Raw genomic sequence first — 22,071 nt, forward strand, 5'->3', positions numbered from 1 at the left:
TGCTGGTATAAAGTACCAACATAAGTACTGGATCATCTTTCAGCCCATCTGGTTATTCCTCAATTTCAAGTTGGTTCAGGGCAGGTGCAGAGACTTAAGTTGTAGTACCTAAACGTGTAGTTTTCCTTCCCCAACTGTCAAAACACCCTGTAGTTATTTTCAAAAATGTTTATTTCCTCTCTGTTTGGAGCCATTAATGTCTATTTCCATGCACCCTCTAGTATCGGAGGGAGCAGTGCCCCAGATATTTTTTTTATTTTAAACTGCTATTTTATGTACAGTGTCCTTGGGTGATGTATGTTTTAGAAAGAAAAATAAGATATAGGACCCAGTTCTGACGACCCAGATCTTTACTTTGCAAACAGCCCTGTAAAATAATAATTATAATAATCAAATCAAGCAACAATCATAACAAGAACTCAACATTTCTGAGCTCCCAAATACAGATCTGCATGTGACATCAGTAGAACAAAACACCGAGGTAGTGATATTTTGGTTTTATAGACTAGCTTCTTTTGTGCCAAAGAGAGGTGGTTGATTGGCTGCTTTTGTTTTTCCTCTTAGCCAGATTGTATTTTTAATTATCTGTCAATAATGCTTAGAACCTAACACAGGCATTCTTTGCTTATGGGCTGAAAGCAAAATAAATGATAAGTGTGCAAAAACCAAGCTGATTTGTTGTGTTTTGAATGTCTGAGCTCCAACAACTATGACAGAGACTACTGTTCTAATTTCAGAGCTCTCATAATGCTAATAAAGGATATTGAACAACAAACATGAAGGGATCTTTCTGTGTGGAATGGTGAGAGTTGGTCAAATTTAGTATCTGTAAAACCTGACAATATCTCTTCACATACAAGGTGAAGCACAGGTTCTGTCATACACAAATTATGAGACATTATATACCAACTAAGGCTAGAAGTCTGTAAATAGAGGACAAACATCCTTCTCCAGAAAAAAAGAATCTTTGAAACATTCCTATACAGAGTTTATTGGATTCAGCCTCCCAATAGGAGTTGTGGGGGGCAAACAATTTTAAGAGAGCTCAACAAATTTGAGTGCAGTTGTATGACAGGGTTGCTTGTGATGGTAGGGGAAGGGGTTTGGCAGCCTTGGGGCTCACCTCCAGTTTATGTCTTATGTTTTTAAAACTCATATTTCAGGGTCTGTCTCACCCTTTCCAATGTATTCTTTGGTGGGTGTGGGTGGGTGTGGGTGGGTGTGGGGGTGTGGGTGTGTGGGTGTGGGGAGGGGCGGGGGGAGATGGCCATGGCTGGAGATGGGACAGTGAACGGGGTGGGCCAGGGCTCTGTGGTGGCACTGAGCATTCTCTCTCAGGTGGTTGGCTGGCTGGATCTTGCTCGCATGTTCAGGATCTAACTGATCACGATATGCAGGGTCAGGAAGGAATTTTCCCCCAGATCAGATTAGCAATGACTGGGAGCAGGTTTCAACTTCCTCTGCAGCATAGGGTGCAGGCCACCTACCAGGATTAGCGGGAGATATATGTAAATATAAATATATATATATCACTTGATCTTTTCCCTGCCATTGCCGGGGCCTCGAGCACTGGTGCAAATTGGTCTCTCCTATTCTCTGCCTGTGGGACACAGTAGTACAGATTCCTGGGGACTGTAATAATTTTGATTGTTGGGTTTAGGGTACAGGTGCTGCATGGTCTTAGTGGCCTGTGACATACAGGAAGTAAGACTGGATGATCTGGCCTTCAACCCTATGACTCTAATCATTAAACTGGAAAAACTAGCTGACTCCACTTCTCTTAAGTTATGTATTTTGATGTAGGAATAAAATACACTTCTGCCTTGGGCTTAGTGACAAAAAATGACTGATTCTGAAGCATAGTAACCGATGTTCTAATTCTCCAAGGCTGTATCACCAATTATTCTACTACCCACCGTGACGGCACACTAAGAGCTAACCTTTGCCCAACATATGAAACAAAATGGAACCTTGATTATCCAAAATGAAACTTTTAATTGGACAGAGGTCAGATAATATGGACAAGGACCAATTTAAGACAACTCCTTAAATGCTCACTCGTAGAGAGCTTAAACAATAGTTCTACCCCCAAAAAAGGTTTATAAAAAAATAACATTATGGGTTTCCATATTCTTCAAGATCCATTGGTTTCAATAACTAGTTTGGAAGAAGAGAGGGTCCCTACCCAACTGTTAACCCCAAAAATGGACTCCAGGCTTTTTAACCATCTTGCTCCATTCTTCTCATGCATCACCAGTAAGAGGTTCCACAGTCCAAACTACTCTCTACATTATACCCATGGAATCCAACTTTCTTCAGATTACTCTCTCAGTGACACCTGGGCAAACCCAATGGCTTTCTTCCTCCTCCAACTCCAACTTCTCAGTTTCAGTAGTCTTAGGCACGATCTCTAACCACAGCGTGTAAACGGAAGAAGTCAGAACAAGGCACGAGTTCAAGTTGTCAGGGACGTCACATTAAGCTCTGCAGGCTGCGTATGGCAATGTTATCACCTCTACAACAATATGATCCCTCCATTAGCTTTCATGCTTCCCCCTCCCCCTAATTGGAAACACAAGTTCTTGTGTGCAAACTTTAGGAGGTCATTGTTTCTTTCCACCACCACCTCATGCATCAATTGTTAATAACTGCCACTTGGGGTGTAAAACCAATACACCAAATTAGATATGCACAAATATAATTACCCAGAAAGTTCTTAATCCACCTATATTTTAGAGCAACCGATCTCCCCTTCCTAAGACCTGAATGCAAAAACAGGATTTATGGTTGTAATAATATTATGTCACAAAATTCCAGGACATCTGTTTACAATATAATTTTTTCAGGGTTATTCTTCATTTGTTGGGGTATACGGTTTCTATATGCCGTTGGACAACACATAACTGAGACCAGAGGAAGCAACCCTTGCCATTCTATCTGGCAAAATCAGAACCAAGATCACAGCAGGCTCTTCTGCAACAAGGCCTCCAAAGTGTAAGCAGATTCCACAGTGTCAAGTAGGAGCTGCTTGTGTAGTAGATGTATTCTATCCCTTCACAGAGGCTTTAAGATGCACATATGCATAAAAAACAAATTAGTGCAACACTAATGACAATTAGTCACCTGTATTATTTTGCCCTATTTCTTCCCTTTTTGCTAAAAACCAAGATAAGAGAATGGAAGTCCGTGCTTTATATGGCTGTACAGTACAATAAGTTTATTGCATGATATGCCTGTGTGCTTGGTTGAAATAAATCCATTTCTAGGTTCTCTTCAATGAATTTTAAAACAAGAAAAATCAGTCTAAAACAAAATCATGCAGGTTGATGGTTGCATTAGTATTCAGCAGGTACCACAGTAAAGTGCTGATGCTCACAATCAACATGACTGACAGCCTGAAGTGCTCTGTTTTTGAAAACAAATGTATCTCATAGTCCTTTGTTGAAGGCTGTTTGCAAACAGTGACATGAGTCTGAATAGCTGAAAAAAAACTAACTTTACCCAGAATTTCAGTGAGGATCTTTAGGCTAGAAATATCTAGAAGTGATACTGTCAAATCTGCAGAGACTCAACATTTAAGTATATGAAAAGTAGGTTTTACAAAACGTGACAGAGAAACAGGTCAAACTTTTAAAAATTCTAATTAAAAAAAGTTGAATGTAAAACCATTCTCATGAAGCGTTTGCAACTGAAACATGCTAGAACACGTGAGTTAAGAAAGTGAAATTCACTCGTTTTAATTATCCACACGGAGCATAATGTAAGTAGTTTAACATCCTTTCAGTTTTAATAATCTGAGCCATTTACATCACAAGCAAGGAATATTTTTAACACGACACTGACTTATGGAGAACAGCATCTGAAATATTTGAACAATTCAACAACTAAATGTTTGAAGATGTGTCGGCTAGTTTTGCCAGTGTGCTATTTGAGTTTAACTTCAATAATTCTGTACATTCATGAAATCATAGAAATGTAGGGCTGAAAGGAACAGCCCTCTGTGCTGACACAGGTCCGAGTAAACCTAGACAATCCCTGACAGGTGTTTGTCTGACCTGTTCTTAAAAACCTCCAATAAAGGGAATTCCACAACCTCCCTTAGAGTAAAATTTTTTTTTAATAATATCTCCCTTGCTGCAGATTAAGTCCATTACTCCTGGTCCTACCTTCAGTGGACATGAAGAACAATTGATCACCATTCTCTTTATAAAGTCCTTAACTTATTTGAAGACTTATCAGATCCCTCCTCAGTCTTTCCAAGACCCAGGGTTTTTTTAACCTTAACTCAAAGGTCAGGGCTTTAAAACTTTTCATCATTCTTGTAGCTCTCCTCCGGACTCTATCCAATTTGTCCACATCTTTCCTAAGGTGTGGCACCCAGAACTGGACACTATATTCCAGACAGGGCCCTGCCAGTGCCAAGCAGAGTGGAATAATTACATCCTATGTCTTACATACAACACTCCTGATAATACACCTCAGAATGATAACCTTTTTTACAAGTGCATCACCTCGCTGGGTCATATTCAATTTGTCAATCGTTATATACTCTACCAGGTCCGTTTCCGCAGAACTACTGCTTAATCCATCAGTTATTCCCCATTTTGTAGCTGTGCTTTTGATTTTTCCTTCCCCAAAATGTAGTACTTTGCACTTATCTTTACTGAATTTCATCCGTTGATTTCAGATCAATTCTCCAATTTGTCAAGGTCATTTTGAATTATAATCCTGTCCTCCAAAGTGCTTGCAACCTCTCCCAGCTTGGTTTCATCAGCAAATTTTATAAGCACAGTCTCCACTCCATTATCCAAGTTGTTAATGAAAATATTGAATGGTATCGAATCAAGACCTGACCCATGCAGGAACCTCTTCAAGTATGGTCTTTCAACCAGTTACACACCCGTCTTATAGTAAGTTCACCTAGACATGATTTCCCTAGTTTGCTTATGAGAATGTCACATGGGACTGTGTCAAAGGGCTTACTAAAATCAATACATCATGTCTACTGCTTTCCCCCTATCTACTAGACTAGTAACCATGTCAAACAGGGAAATTAGGTTGGTTTACATTATTTAATCTTGATATATCTATGTTGACTATTCCTTATTACCCTATTATCCTCTAGGTCAGTGGTTTTCAGACTGGGGTACTTGAGAAAAATCTTTAATGGTGGACAATGCATTTTGTTTAGTAAGACTTGGCAATCATAGGTCTATTATGACCCTATCTCAGATGGGGGTATGCAGTAGACTACATTTGGAAAGGGGTACACAGCCCAGAAAGTTTGAAAACCACTGTTCTAGGTGCTTACACACTGTTTAATAATTTGTTGCAGTATCTTTTCAGGAATTAAAGTTGATGTTTTAAGTTTAAGGATCTACACTGGGACGAAGTTAAACAATTTATTAAGGCAATTTAGTTTTCCTTTGTCCAGAATGCTTTAAAAAACCCAAACTTCCTCACTCAGGGGGCGGCAGAACAATCTATTAGTTCCAGACTTTTGCACCAGGTACTAGGGTTAATAACTGCTCCTCTCCATACTCTAACCTGACATAGTAAACATGAGAATCAGCCAGGCAAAAGTCACATTTGAAAGTGATCTATCAAATAAGCACAGAGAGCAGTTCCTTATTTTTAATACACAACAGTTTTATAAGATTCATATAATCCTTTCAAGGGCAGTTTCACCCCTGACATTTCATGCAAGAAGTTTTAGGTTAATATAGTATATAGCTTGCCTAGCTATTGGCACTCATACTATTGCAAAGTGTAATACACATACAGTATTACCTTCTAGATTAAGCTACTCTAATCATCTTCTATCAAAGGAGTCTCAGAAGAGAAACAATGAAAAAACCAAGAACTAACCGTGAAAAGATGATCAGAAAGTGTTTATTTAAAGGTAACAGTTTATTAGGAGATTACCTTCTCTGGGGACACAGAGAGAGGAAAAAACTTCCAGAGTGAAATCTCAGTCCCATTGAAGTCAATGGAAGTTTTAACAACATCTTCACTGGGGCCAGGATTTTACCCAAGGAATTTTTAGAATCCAAAGTAATTGACTGAAAAGGAGAGGCTTATATTAATTTCAGTGGGAACCAGACCAGTCTTTAAGTCACTGGTGTCCTTAAATGTCTCGCTGTGTTACTTATTTGGGGCATTTAGCACTAACTGCCATTCTCTGAAACTAGAAATTAAAGTTTTGGTTTTAAAAAAAATAAATGTTATGTACCACCTTTAAACTCTGAAAGTCCTATATTTGCAAGGTATATGTCACAACCTTAAAGGTCTCTAAAAAGTAAGATGAAGAGTTTTACCTACCAAGACCCCATTTAGGATTTTCTATTTCTTCAGCATTTGTTGACATTACTGATATTTTGGGGAGAGATTTATGATCCCCTCTGTATTGTACCGGTCAGTAAATGTCCTTAATTCAGCAAAAGAAATATAAAAGTTTGATAATCTATCTTGGCAGATAAGCAAGAGAATTAAATCATTTTCAAGTACGATATTTTGAAGTACTCCATGGTATACTGAATTAATTTCTAGTTCTGGAAGGGAATTAAATGTTGGACCTTAAAAATCATGACACCTATCATCATGTCTTTCAAGCACAAACTTTGTGCTATTTTAGCTGCCAAAAATCATATCAGCATTGGAAAGGGGACAAGATACAAGATGGTAAGTAAGCCAATTTTTAAGGCCTGGGCATCTTAACTTATTAGTTGTTTTGTTGTGGAATACTGACTTCATAAAAATTCAGAAGTTCCACAGATGCAATTAAAGTGCAGCAGCCCTGTTGACAGTAGTCAGCACATACAGCTCATCTGGTGCAATAAAATTCAGATAGACAATTAATACTTTAGGTATCTGGCATTTGAAGTCAATAAGAACCCGTCACAGTTTCAAGGTTAACTGCACCTTTGACCCCCTGCCCCCAACCTCCTACCACTTGGTCTTCCTTAAGGGTACCCATATCTCTCTACCTCCAGATTGGGGGTTTAGGCTTCCAGACCCCCTGCATCTCACAGTGATTTCCCCAGCGGGGGTCTAGCACCTGCGATTAACCTGTCTCCAGGCGCTACAACAGCATATACCAGTTACCAGCCAGCCTTCACATAGCAAAATACATTTATTCTTAAGGTAAAAACATTACAGAGAAAACAATACAAAACAAAATTTAAACACTAACCCTACCAGGAGTCATGCATCAGTCTTATGAGGCCCTAGTAGGCCAAAAGTCTTTGCAACCCTTCCATGAGAGTTGGGTGGCTCTTTTGGATAGAAGGTACTGTACATTTGATGGATCAGAAAGAAGGCCCCACGTCAACTCAAACCTAGCCTCTTTATGCCAGAAGTCCTCAATTTGTCTGCTGGTCTCTGGAAAACCCAGTTGAACCAGTATATGCAAACCTCCCTGGGAGTGATACCTCTCTGGAGGCGTTAACAACCTGAGTGATTCTCCTTAAACACTCTCCGCTGTTTTTAATTCCTGGAGAAGCTGTGGTGACCTTCCCACCAGGAGCGGCTTACAATCCCTGGCACACAGTGATAGATCACCTTTCATAAATTTAATACAATATGGTTCCCAAAGATATTGCACATGGCAGAAATATCTGTCATGCAATCAACCTGCAAGATTCACCAGCCAGATAACCAGGAAAGAATTATCTGAGTTACTACAGAAAATTCTTTCCTGGGTATCTGGCTGGTGAATCTTGCCCATATGCTCAGGATTTAGCTGATCGCCATATCTGGGGTCAGGAAGGAATTTTCCTCCAGGGCAGATTGGAAGAGGTCCTGGAGGTTTTTCGCCTTCCTCTGTAGCATGGGTCACTTGCTGGAGGAGTCTCTGCTCCTTGAAGTCTTTAAATCACAATTTGAGGACTTCAATAGCTCAGACATAGGTGAGAGGTTTTTCATAGGAGTGGGTGGGTGAGATTCTGTGGCCTGCGTTGTTCAGGATGTCAGACTAGATGATTATAACGGTCCCTTCTGACCTTAATATCTATGAATCTATGAAACATCTGGATTTATCAGCAAAACAGGCTAAAGAACGAATATTAGTACATCACTTCTTCAAAGGACCACCTAGAAACAAAACATTTTACTGGATAGCAGTAAAAAATGAGTAAGAACCTGTCTTACTCATAAGTAGAATGGATGTTTAGTGCTCTCTGAAATCTTGCTGCTCCTTCCACTCTGATCTGAAACGATTTACAATAAGAATCCCACTTATGCCTTTTTTTTTTTTTTTTGAGAACTTCTTTAAGATGTAGAGAGACCTAAAGAAAACGGTTTCTCTTTAAAAATAAATGGTTTGGTTCTGTTTTTTTATCGTAGAAATACCAAGAATATCAACGCTTGTGTTCCTTTATTTTGCTGGGAGACTTGAGGTATATCTCAAAGGATGCACACTGCTAGCTTTCACAGCTTAACTAAGGAGGCAGAGCTGAGTCTTTAACAAAGACTATCTTGCTCCAAAGTGTTCACCATTTAAATCAAACAGCAAAAACACAAACTCAAGTTCAAACAGTCTGAATAACAATGATTTGCCCTCTTAGGCTATCTCTACCCTACATCACTTACACCAGTGCAGCTGCCCTGATGCAGCCCCACCACTGTAGCACTTCTGGTGAAGCTGCCCTAAGCCAGAGGTGGGCAAACTACCTGCGGTACCATCCTGCCCAGCCCCTGAGCTCCTGGCCAGGGAGGCTAGCCCCTGGTCCCTCCCCTGCTGTCCCTCCTCCCCCGCAGTCATGCCACCACGCAGGCAGTGCTCTGGGCGGGGCGGCTGCCAGACATGCCGCTCTGAGCAGCATGGTAAAGGGGCTGGGGGGTTGGATAAGGGGCAGGGGGTCCTGGGGGGCGGTCAGGGGACAGGGAACAGAGGACAGTTGGATAGGGCAGAGGTTCGGGGTGGGGGGCAGGGGATGGGGAGGGGATTAGATGGGCGTTGGGTCCCAGGGGACAGTTGGGGCAGGGGTCCCGGGAAGGGGCGGTCAGGGGAAAAGAAGCCCGGGGGGGAGAGGGGGTTGGATGGGTGGGAGGTTCTGAGGGGGGCAGTCAGGGGGTGGGAAGTGGGAGGGGAAGAATAGGGGGCGGGGGCCAGGCGTTTGGGGACATGTGCACAGCCTTCCCCACCTGGCCCTCCCTATAGTTTCACACCCCGATGTGGCCCTCGGGCCAAAAAGTTTGCCCACCCCTGCTCTAAGCTAATGGGAGAGAGCTCTCCCGTCAACTTAGCTACTGCCTCTTGCAGAGTAAGAGAAGTTATGTCGGTCGGAGAAGCTCTCCCACCAACACAGCACCATCTACAGCTGGTGCTGAGGTCGGTATAACTTATGTCGCTCAGAGGCATGGATTGTTCACCCCGAGCGACGTAAGTCATACTGAAGTGATTTATAATGTAGACATAGCCTTAGCTGCTCAACTTTCATTCCTTGACTCTTGCAATACCAAAATTGCATTAATCATCTAGTTTCCAAGAGTATGATAGCTGGCGAAGCCCTGAACTCCTTGCGTAAAAACAAGGAGAATTTTTCCCCCCTAAACCCTTTAAGCCTCTTTTATTATAGTGGTATGACAGCACTATTACAGTTCAGATTACATCACAGCTTCTACTTAAACCTTTGCTTAGTTGGATTCATATGAAATTTGGTGTGCCTCGGATGGTGCAGTATAGGGTTAGCGACTCAAATCTGAAGTCAGTTGAGCTAGGGAACATGGAGATACAAGTCCTGAAAAACAGCCATTCCTTAAAAGGTTCCTGGGAGCGTTGCACAGAGCTAGAGGTAAGTCTACTGATGTAATGCAAGTCAAAATGGTCTCAAGGTAGCGTATGGCACCCACTAAATCTTTGGGGGACCCAAACTGATAATGGCAAAGAAAACGTACATTTTTTTACAGTGTGCATGGCCAATACAGAAAAACAGCTAGAGGGTTTCCATTCCCACCATTTTATATGCTTTAAAGCGCAATTCTTGCACGTGTTCTAAAATCCAAACAATTACTCCTATTGCTTTGGAATTTGATGTGCCTCATGGGTGATCCAGATTTGGGGTCATTTGACCAAGGGAATCCTGAGTTACAGAACCCCCGATAAAATCAGTTTCCTCCTGCTGCCTTGTACTGCTATAATGAGATACTAATGACTGGATGACTCACATACCTTGTTGAGACTGATGGCTGTGGACTCACCCTTCAGTTGACCTACCCCATGGTAAAGTCCACCTAAGTTAAAAAGAGTTTTGACTGTGTGGCCTGAGGTTGCAACAATTTGAGAGTCATGGGTGGTAATTTATTTGGGGGAAGGAGGAGATGTAATCAAACTCTTTGGGGGAAAAAAATAGACATGTGAATGCTTCCTGGAAGGGGTTTGGGGCCGCAGAGAGGGGAATAAATGGGGATGGAGGTTGGGGAGGAGCAAGGGGTTGGGGGCTCAGGTGAGGGAGGCTTGGGGGAGTGGAGGGATGGGACAGTAGGAAGGGGAAGGGGGATGTGGGGGTGAGTTGCAGGGGGAACTGGGGAGAATAGAGGGGCAGGGACATCTTTCAGCCCCACATTCTCCCTTCCTGGGTATATGCACAGATCTGGGAGGACTCTTGCCCCTCTAGGTGGGTCTAAGCCCCCCTTACTGCTCTCTCATGATCTAGGATATGGGGGGCCTTGCCCTTCTGGGTGATGTCTGAGCCACTCTCGCTGCTCCCATCTACAGGGGTTGGATCCCCCACCTATCCCCCCCATGAGAACCAGGTTCTGGGACAGCTTGCCCTTTTGGGACAGTCTGACATCCTCGTCCCTGCCTTCCATGTGAGGCAGAATCTGGGCAAGTCCTGCCTCTCTGGGTGACTAGTTAAGAATGGGTATACTTCATGTATACTACAGTCTCCAAAGCACTCTGAGGGGGATGAGAACACCCCCTGAGATGAATGGAGCAGTTCACATGTCTCAGGGCTATTATTTCCAGTTGTATTTCTCCTTGGGGTGGTCTTATTAAGGGCTTGTCTACATTTACAATGCTGTGATGCTTCAGTGAAGACACTACCTATGCCAACAGGAGGTCTTCTCCTGTCGTCGTAGGTAATCCAACTCCCCAAGAGGCGGTAGCTAGGTCGACAGGAGAATTCTCCCGAATGCTGTCTACACCGGGGGTTAGGTTGGCTTAACTGCGTTGTTCAGAAATGAGGATTTGTCAATAATTTGTTAGCGTAGACCAAGGCCTCAGTTGAGAGGAGCCCTTTTCCCTCCATCATATCTCTATCCTTCCTCTTTAAAAGGACGGTGCTTCTAAGTGTTCTAAAATCTGCATGCTTGCATAGATTTTCTTGAAATTGGCAATACCTCATGGGAGTGCAGAGTAGGGTTAATAACGCAAATTTGGGTCACTGAGTCAGGGTTCTGGAGATACAAGCCCTGAAAAAAAAAATAGCCTTTTAGCAAAAAGCTTTTAAGTGTGGTGGCATTTGTTTTTTTCCCCTTGCAGAGTTAGAGATGAAATTCTTGCTGTGGGTAAAAATGATCCTAATTAGTCAATGTTCACCCAGGGTAGCGCAGGGCACCTACTTAGTCTTTGGGGGATCCAAACTGTGAATAGCGTTTAAGAACATATTCACATTGTGCAGATGCGCAGTCTGGAAGGATTACAGAAAAGCCCCATTTTATCCTTGCCTGGGCAATTTAAGGGAATGTGTCAACGCCATTGCCCTGGCGAATACTCTGCCACGGTCATTTCTAGGCTGAACCTTTGTACACCTATGCAATAAAAATTTAATAACTCCTGTTGCTTGCTACAAGTTGTCTCTGTTACAAGTTGTCTCTGTTACAACATGTTTTTATTTTATGGAGAGATTTCTGTAAGCATAGCAGAATAGTCAGCAGCCAGTCTGACAAAAAAAATTTGTTATACCAGATAGGGAGGAGCTGGAGACAGAGGAATTTTGTGGAGGGTGGGAAGGAGTGAGGGGTTGGGAAAATGAAGGTGGGTGATAGGTTGTTTGAGAAAATCTGTATTTTACTAGCTCCTGGGAGAATAGTGGGTGGAGGCTTGTGGGGGGCAAGTGTCTACTTCTTGATCTCATGGCAGATTAATGTGGTATTTAAAAGAGACATGCCACAGAGGTTTGGAACTGACAGCACAGGTACCTTGACCACTGAGGGAAAAGACATGTGCACTTGCCAGGGTTGCCAGTGTGTGGATTCTGGGCAAATCCTGGATCACAAGCTTACAGAAGTTTGTGGGAGAGCAAGGAATACACTATGACATAGGAAATGCTGGCTATGGACTGATTTGGCTCAGTATGCAAATTGCAGAACATGAAAAGTACAACTGCCTAAAGGACTACTAACATGTACCAACACCACATCTTTTCCTGTTCTAAAAGGAAATTCCACGGCAAGAAATTCCATTAATGTAGAGTTAAGATTGGTTGGTGGTATGTTGTCCCCTTGCAGAACACTGAGTTGAGCCAAACTCAAACTTCTGAAAACCAAGAAATGCACAATTCAAGCTGCCTGTGCACCATTAACTCTGCCTTCTTTCAGCAATATCCCAATACACCCCAACAACATACTTTTACTCTGCCAACACCACAGTTCCTGAAACGTACAAGTTCTTCACCTCCTTCTACAGCCCACTCTCTCTCACCCACCAGGTTCCATTTAACACTATTAAAGAACAAAATGAAAACAGAAGGTTGCCCACATCACCTTCCCTCTCCCCTGTACAAGCAAAGCCTCAATACGCATACAGCACAAACTCATACTGGCCGTGTTGGTATTAGATGTTGTCTACAAGGGGATAACATAGCACCAAGAAATCTTAACTGTGTGTTACTATAGTTTTTTTGCCAATTAATCAGTATTAAAATTAATCAGCAAGAGAGGGTAAAAGCCCTTCCCTCCATCTGCAGGTCACCTTTAATGCTCCACTTTATTGCTAGGCCAGCCTGCTGACAGAATAGACTGTGTTATGTAATGTGCACAAAAATTCACATGGTGTCTTAGAGAAAAAAGGACTTCCTCTGCTGCTCCCAACAGAAAAGAATACATCATTTGTTACAATGAGCAAAATTATCTTTTTCTTTTTACGTAGATCCATGGACCACTTTGAACTATACATAACTGAAAACTGCATACAATTCCTATAGATATCATGCCATACAATATATCTGAAGAGCTATGTTTATACTAATTTTCTCCCTCCTTTAAAAAGTCCCACTATTGCCATGGTGGAGCTACCTCTGTGGTAGCAAACTGTGGGCAATCTTAAGAAAAAAAAAGTTTAGTGCAGACAAAGCCTAAGAAACAAACAAAAATCAGGTAACATATAAAGTCTTACCTCTGGTTTACTGAGGCTGGATGACACAAGAGAACCAGATCCCACATCCAGATCCCATTGCTTTCTGCCACTATTCTCAGGGTCAAGAGCAGCAATTCGTCCATCCAAAGTGCTGATAATTACTAAGGATCTGCCAATCACAGAAACATTCGAAGTCAGAAATAAAGCTGCTATAGATATGCCTAACTATATTTTCTGACTTCAGATTACATTATCTTCAATAAATCATAGTGTTTACATTTTGCATTGTATCATTTAACTGGGCAGCTCTAGAAGAGCTGTAAGTTTGTAATTGGATCTCAGAAACTTGTTTCATATGCCAGGATGCAACTTCTAATCATTTCAAGAGGTCACTTGGAAGCAAAATAAGTTACAGTCACTGTTAAGATTGATTTATGTTTTCACCAATCTTCCTATTTGAAGTTCATATGATTTGTATACCCTAACCAAAAAAACCCCCCAACAACCCTCATATGGTTTTCAAAAACAAATAACCCACTAGGTCAGCATGCAAGTAATACTGCAGCACAGACTGAGTAAATCTGCAAATAACTTGAGCAAAGCATGGAAACAAATTTGGATGTGAGGAAATGTCTCATAAGAAAGCAATTGTTAAAAAACAACATAGCAGAGCAAAAGCATTCATTCATTTGGAAATGAAGGATATGCCTACAAAGCAAACGGGCTAGCCTGTTCTAGCTCGCCTAAATCCAACAATAGCTGTAAAGACGGCACAGCACTGGTATCTTTGCAAGAAGTACAATTTAGCAGGTTTAAAACAAACAAAAGGAAGTATTTCTTCACACAATGCACAGTCAGCCTGTGAAACTCTTTGCCAGAGAATGTGTGAAGGCCAAGACTATAACAGGGTTCAAAAAAGAACTAGATAAGTTCATGGAGGATAGGTCCATCAATGGCTATTAGCCAGAATGAGCAGGAATGGTGTCCCTAGCCTCTGTTTGCCAGAAGCTGGAAATGGGAAACAGGGGATGGATCATTTGATGATTACCTGTTCTGTTCATTCCCTCTGGGGCACCTGGCATTGGCCACTGTCGGAAGACAGGATACTGGGCTAGATGGACCTTTGGTCTGACCCAGTATGGCCATTCTTAGGCTATATCTACTCTACGAAATTAGGTTGAATTTATAGAAGTTGGTTTTGTAGAAAGCGTTTTTATATAGTCGATTGTGTGTGTCCCCATACAAATGCTCTAAGTGCATTTAGTCAGCGGAGTGCATCCACAGTACCGAGGCAACCGTCGACTTCCGGAGTGTTGCACTGTGGGTAGCTATCCCACAGTTCCCGCAGTCTTTGCCGCCCATTTGAATTCTGGGTAGAAATCCCAGTGCCTAATGGGGCAAAAACATTGTCGCAGGTGGTTCTGGGTACGTATCGTCAGGCACCCCCTTCCCTCCCTCCCTCCGTGAAAGGAACGGCAGACAATCGTTTCACGCCTTTTTTCCTAGGTTACCCGTGCAGACACCATACCACGACAAGCATGGAGCCCGCTCAGCGTCACCGTATGTCTCCTGCATGCTGGCAGATACGGTAACTGTATTGCTACACAGCAGCAGCTCATTGCCTTTTGGCAGCAGACAGTGCAGTATGACTGGTAGCCACCATCGCTGTACTCCAGGGTGCTCTTTTAGCCAACCTCAGTGAGGTCGGTCAGGGGTACCTGGGCAAACATGGGAGTGACTCAGCCAGGTCATTTCCCTTTTAAGTTTAGTCACATGGCGATTCAGTCCTGCCGGCAGTCCTACTGCACCGTCTTCTAATGAGCACCCAGTAGACAACGGCCAGCAGTCATACTGCACCGTTCATGGCATGGAACGCCGATTCTGGGCCTCGGGAAACAAGCACAGAGTGGTGGGACCGCATAGTGTTGCGGGTCTGGGATGATTCCCAGTGGCTGTGATACTTTCACATGCCTAAGGGAACTTTCATGGAATTTTGTGACTTGCTTTCCCCTGCCCTGAGGCGCAAGAATACCAAGATGAGAGCAGCCCTCACAGTTCACAAGCGAGTGGCAATAGCCCTGTGGAAGCTTGCAACGCCAGACAGCTACCGGTCAGCTGGGAATCAATTTGGAGTGGGCAAATCTACTGTGGGGGCTGCTGTGATGCAAGTAGCCAACGCAATCAAAGATCTGCTGATATCAAGGGTAGTGACCCAGGGAAATGGGCAGGTCATAGTGGATGGCTTTGCTGCAACAGGATTCCCTAACTGTGGTGGGGCCATAGACGGAACCCATATCCCTATCCTGGCACTGGAGCACCAAGGCAGCAAGTACATAAACCGAAAGGGGTACTTTTCAGTGGTGCTGCACGCACTGGCGGATCACAAGGGACATTTCACCAACATCAACGTAGGATGGCCGGGAAAGGTACATGATGCTCGTATCTTCAGGAACTCTGGTCTGTTTCAAAAGCTGCAGCAAGGGACTTTATTCCCAGACCAGAAAATAACCATTGGGGATGTTGAAATGCCTACAGTTATCCTTGGGGACCCAGCCAACCCCTTAATGCCATGGCTCATGAAGCCATACACATGCACTCTGGACAGCAGTCAGGAGCTGTTCAACTATCGGCTGAGCAAGTACAGAATGGTGGCAGAATGTGCATTTGAGCATTTAAAAGTGCTCTGGTGCAGTTTACTGACTAGGTTAGACCTCAGCGAAACCAATATTCCTGTTGCTATTGCTGCTTGCTGTGTGTTCCACAATATCTGTGAGAGTAAGGGGGAGACGTTTATGGCGGGGTGGGAGGTTGAGGCAAATTGCCTGGCGGCTGATTATGCGCAGCCAGACACCAGGGCGGTTAGAAGAATACAGGATTGCGCGGCGCGCATCAGAGAAGCTTTGAAAACCAGTTTCATGACTGACCAGGGTACTGTGTGACACTTCTGTTTGTTTCTCCTTGACGGAACCCTCCCAGTTTCACTCTACTTTCCTGTAAGCTAAGCACCCTCCCCTCCCCCCTTCGATCACCGCTTGCAGAGGCAATAAAGTCATTGTTGCTTCACATTCATGCATTCTTTATTTATTCAGCACACAAATAGGGGGATAACTACCAAGGTAGCCCGGGAGGGGTGGTGGAGGAGGGAAGCACTGGGTGGGGTGCTGGAGAAGGGAAGGACAAGGCCACATAGCACTTTAAAAGTTTAAAACTTTAAAACTTATTGAATGCCAGCCTTCTGTTGCTTGGGCAATCCTCTGGGGTGGAGTGGCTGCGTGGCCAGAGGGGCCCCCCCCGCCATCGCATTCTTGGGCATCTGGGTGAGGAGGCTATGGAACCTGGGGAGGAGGGCGGTTGGTTACACAGGGGCTATAGTGGCAGTCTGTGCTCCTGCTGCCTTTCCTGCAGCTCAATCATATGCTGGAGCATATGAGTTTGATCCTCCAGCAGCCTGAAGCATTGACTCCTGCCTTCTTTCAGCAAGCTGACGCCACCTACCATCTTCAGCCCATCACCTTTCCTCGCGGTCATATTGTGTTTTCCTGCACTCTGAGATTGTCTGCCACCACGTATTTTGCTGTGCTCTGTCAGTGTGGGAGGACAGCATGAGGTCAGAGAACATTTCATCACGAGTGCGTTTTTTTCGCCTTCTAATCTTCACTAGCCCTGGGAAGGAGAAACATATGCAGCTGGTGGAGGGGAAAAAAAGGGACAGTGGTAGTTAAAAAGACATTTTACAGAACAATGGGTACACTCTTTCACAGTAAACCTTGCTGTTACCACATAGCACATGTGCTTTCATTACAAGGTTGCATTTTGCCTCTTGAGGGTATGCCGGTTTGGTGTGAGAGATCACTCACACAGGGCCGGGCAGCAGAATTTGGCTTGCAGGCAGCCATGATAAACCACAGTCTTTTGGCTTCTTTAACCTTCATAACCATGTGGGAATGGTTTCAAACAGCAGCACCCTTATTTCCCATACTAAGTAGCTATTGGGTTGGCCATTAAAAATAGGTTGGCAATTTAAAAGGAGGGGCTGCGGTTTCCAGGTTCATGTGCAGCAGAAACCCAACCCTCGCCACACACACACACGCAATTCTCTGGGATGATGGCTTCACCCCCTCCCCCAACCGCATGGCTAACAGCGGGGAAGATTTCTGTTCAGCCACAGGCAAACAGCCCAGCAGGAACGGGCACCTCTGAATGTCCACTTACTAAAACCACCCTATTTCAACCAGGTGACCATAAATGATATCACTCTCCTGAGGGTAACAGAGAGATAAAGAACGGATGTTGTTTGAATGCCAGCAAACACCGGGACCATACGCTGCAATGCTTTGTTCTGCAATGATTTCCGACTACGTGCTACTGGCCTGGCGTGGTAAAATGTCCTACCTTGGAGGACGGAATAAGGCTGCCCTCCCCAGAAACCTTTTGCAAAGGCTTTGGGAGTACATCCAGTAGAGCTTTATGGAGATGTCCCTGGAGGATTTCCGCTCCATCCCCAGAAACGTTAACAGACTTTTCCAGTAGCTGTACTGGCCGCGTATGCCAGGGCAAATTAAATAATTAAACACGCTTGCTTTTAAACCATGTATAATATTTACAAAGGTACGCTCACCAGAGGTCCCTTCTCCGCCTTCAGGGTCCGGGAGCCTGCCTTGGGTGGGTTCAGGGGGTACTGGGTCCAGGTCCAGGGTGATAAACAGATCCTGGCTGTTGGGGAAACCGGTTTCTCCAATTCCTTGCTGTGAGTTATCTACAAACTCCTCATCTTCCTCGCCCCCAAAACCCGCTTCCATGTTGACTCCCACTCCTTGGATGGAGTCAAAACACAGGGTTGGGGTAGTGGTAGCTGCACCCCCTAGAATGGCATGCTGCTCATCATAGAAGCGGCATGTCTGGGGCTCTGAACCGGAGCGGCCGTTTGCCTCTGTTTTTTTGGTAGGCTTGCCTGAGCTCCTTAATTTTCACGTGGCACTGCTGCAGACCCCTGTTATAGACTCTGTCCTTCATGCCACTGGAGAATTTTTTCAAATATTTTGGCATTTTGTCTTTTTGAATGGACTTCTACCAGCACAGATTCATCTCCCCATACAGCGATCAGATCCCGTACCTCCCGTTCGGTCCATGCTGGAGCTCTTCGACGATTCTGGGACTGCATGGTCTCCTGTGATGATGAGCTCTGCATGGTGACCTGTGCAGTTGAGATCGCCATGCTGGCCAAACAGGAAAGGAGATTCAAAAGTTTGCGGGCCTTTTCCTGTATACCTACCCAGTGCATCTGAGTTGAGAGCACTGTCCAGAGCTGTCACAACTGAACACTCTGGCATAGCTCCCGGAGGCCAATACCGTTGAATTGCGTCCACAGTACCACAAATTCGAACCGGCAAGGCCGATTTCAGCACTAATCCCCTCGTTGGGGTGGAGTAAAGAAATCGATTTTAAGAGCCCTTTAAGACGAAAAAAAGGGCTTCATCATGTGGATGGGTGCAGGGTTAAATCGAGATAACGCTGCTAAATTCGACCTAAACTCATAGTGTAGACCAGGCCTTAGACACTGACCCTGGGTATGCACTCTGTTCACTAGCCCTCTCTGAAGTCCACATTGTGATGTATTTACTGCTATTGAATCCCGATAACACTGGTATCAAGATAGCTTGAATTTAAGCACTGGTCATAGATTCACAGATTATCAAGCAATCTGATCAACTAGTCTGACCTCCTGAATTAATTCCTTGTCTAGTGGCCAAGGCACCAACTTGGAACATCGGGAAAATCTGGTTCAATTCTCTTCTGTGCTACAGAACTCCTCTGACTTTAGCCTACATTTGAGAATGTGAGCAAAGGCAGTGCATAACTTCTGCTGTGTATACATACCCTAAAGCTAAGGGAGAAGAAGGCAGCCTGCCTGCTTGTTAAGTGGTGTATCTAACTGACAGCACATGATAGCAGTGGGCGGGCTGTTGGTTTCTAGAATATAAGCCTAAATGGACTGGGACCTGCCAGATGGAGAGGGTGTATCCACATGAAATAGTACCACAGTTAAAATCAGAAGTGGTGTTTTGGCTAGAATTCCTTTTTTTTTTTTTTTTTTTAAAACTAAAAGGGAGGGCTGAAGTCTGTTGACCTTTTGGACATGCTGAAAAGCTTACCCATTTTCACAGGCTTCTGGGGAGTCGAGAGCATAGATAAAAGGGGTGTTTGCTGGGAAGAGACATTTTTCTTAGTTTTCCGGCTGGCTACTGTCAGAAGTGGTTGTGAAAGGAGGCTGCTGGATTTACAGATATTTTCATTAATTGTGTTTTTACTGCTAGTCAAGAGCACCTAAATTTGATATATTAACTGCAGTCCAAAAATGAAAATTCAGACTCAGATCAACTGACACCACACAATTTTGGAGTTCAGAGAGGAACATAATGCATTTTAAGGGATATGTCAGTATTCCTTTTAAAAATGTCCATAAAATATATAAAGCATGATTCTAAAAGATATGCAAAAGGGCAGTGTCTTATACAGTACTGGTAAAACATCAACCACAATAAGAGACCATGTGCAGTGTTGCAATTTTAAATTTAAACACATTCCACCACTGAAAAAAACATCCTTGTAAAGAATGTATTACATTGTTAATAATCTGAACAAACACTGTGTGACAACTATATACACACACACACACACACACACACACACCCACCCCTATTCCAACAATATAGCACCACATTTTTCAAGTGTAATGTTTGTTTTTTGAATCAAGAAACGTAGATTTTAATGACAGGTTTCAGAGTAGCAACCATGTTAGTCTGTATTTGCAAAAAGAAAAGGAGGACTTGTGGCACCTTAGAGACTAACATATTTGAGCATAAGCTTTCATGAGCGACAGCTCACTTTATTTCCACTGAATGCATCCAGTAGCTGTAGCTCACGAAAGCTTATGCTCAAATAAATTGGTTAGTCTCTAAGGTGCCACAAGTACTCCTTTTCTTTTTTTAGATTTTAATGTACTAGGAAAGGCATCAATTCTTTTGTCAAATATTTGAGAACTACAGCTTCACTCAAACTTACTAGCAGTTTTATAAACTGAATGTGATAATTACTGCTATAAAGGTACAGGAATCACAAGCAGGCTAATAATGTAGTGCAGTGTATCCATACTCAAGCACTCTAATGGTCACACAATTGTACATTATATTGTAGCTCTCAGTGTAACTGGGTTCTGCTAATGACTGTGCTTGTTCAAAACCCAAAAGCTCAAAGCACACTTAACAACAAAACACAAATGACTATTCAAAGTGTATCTATTTAAATTAGGGCTGTCAAGTGCTTAAAAAAATTAATTGTGATTAATCATGCAATTAATTGCACTGTTAATATTTAATATTTTTGGATGTTTTCTACATTTTCAACTGATTTTAATTACAACACAGAATACAAAATGTACAGTGCTTACTTTCCGTTTATTTTTCATTACAAATATTTACATTGTAAAACAACAAGAGAAATAGTATTTTTTAATTCCCCCATTATAAGTACTGTAGTGGGATCTCTATTGTGAAAGTTGAACTATCATGAAAGTAGAATTATGTACAAAAAAACTGCATTCAAAAATAAAACAATGTAAAATTCCAGAGCCTCCAAGTCCACTCAGTCCTACTTCTTGTTCAGCCAACCACTAAGACAAACAAGTTTGTTTATCTTTGCAGGAGATAATGCTGCCTACTTGTTTACAATGTCACCTGAAAGCGAGAACAGGCGTTCACATGGCACTGCTGTAGCTGAGGTCGCATGATATTTATGTGCCAGATGCACTAAAGATTCACATGCCCTTTCATGCATTAACCACCATTCCAGACGACATGCGTCCATGCTAATGACGGGTTCTGCTCGATAACAATTCAAAGCAGTGTGGACCAATGCACGTCCATTTCCATCATCTGAGTAAAATTCTGCCAGCAGAAAGCTGATTATCTTTTTTGGTGGTTTGTGTTCTGTAGTTTCCGCATCGGAGTGTTGCTCTTTTAAGACTTCTGAAAGCATGCTCCACACCTCATCCCTCTCAGATTTTGGAAGGCACTTCAGACTCTTAAACCTTGGGTCAACTGCTGTAGCTATCTTTAGAAATCTCACACTGGTACCTTCTTTGCATTTTGTCAAATCTGCAGTGAAAGTGTTCTTAAAAACAAACAAACGTGCTGAGTCATCAGAGACTACTATAACATGAAATATATAGCAGAATGCGGGTAAAACACAGAGCAGGAGACATAATTCTCCCCCAAGGAGTTCAGTCACAAATTTAATTAATGCCTTATTTTGTTAACGAGCATCATCAGCATGGAAGCATGTCCTATGGAATGGTGGCCAATGCATGAAGGGGCATACACATATTTAGCATATCTGGCAGGTAAATACCTTGCAACGCCGGCTACAAAAGTGCCAGGTGAACTCCCGTTCTCACTTTCAGGTGACGTAAATAAGAAGCGGGCAGCATTATCTCCCATAAATGTAAACAAACTTGTTTGTCTTAGTGGTTGGCTGAACAAGAAGTAGGACTGAGCGGACTTGGGAGGCTCTAAAGTTTTACTTAACTGCACTCAAAAACAAAATAGTATAACAAACAAACAAACAAAAAAAATCTACATTTGTAAGTTGCACTTTCACAATAAAGAAATTACACTCCAGTACTTGTATGAGGTAAATTGAAAAATACTATTTCTTTTGTTTATCATTTTTACAATGTAAATATTTGTAATAAAAAATAATATAGAGTGAGCACT

General features: G+C 43.0%; 1 protein-coding gene across 3 annotated transcripts in view; it reads right to left on the reverse strand.

The window, feature by feature from the left end:
- The window catches only part of EIF2AK3 (eukaryotic translation initiation factor 2 alpha kinase 3), a 72,414-nt gene that overhangs the window by 45,260 nt on the left and 5,083 nt on the right, over positions 1-22,071 (reverse strand). For all 3 annotated transcript variants that reach the window (XM_037898311.2, XM_037898313.2, XM_037898312.2), the window contains exon 2: positions 13,340-13,469. In XM_037898311.2, coding sequence (XP_037754239.1) covers positions 13,340-13,469 — 130 coding nt within the window. The remainder of the gene's footprint in view (positions 1-13,339; positions 13,470-22,071) is intronic.

The sequence above is a fragment of the Chelonia mydas genome, chromosome 4 (assembly GCF_015237465.2).
Source record: "Chelonia mydas isolate rCheMyd1 chromosome 4, rCheMyd1.pri.v2, whole genome shotgun sequence".
In the NCBI taxonomy this organism is placed as follows: Eukaryota; Metazoa; Chordata; order Testudines; family Cheloniidae; genus Chelonia; species Chelonia mydas.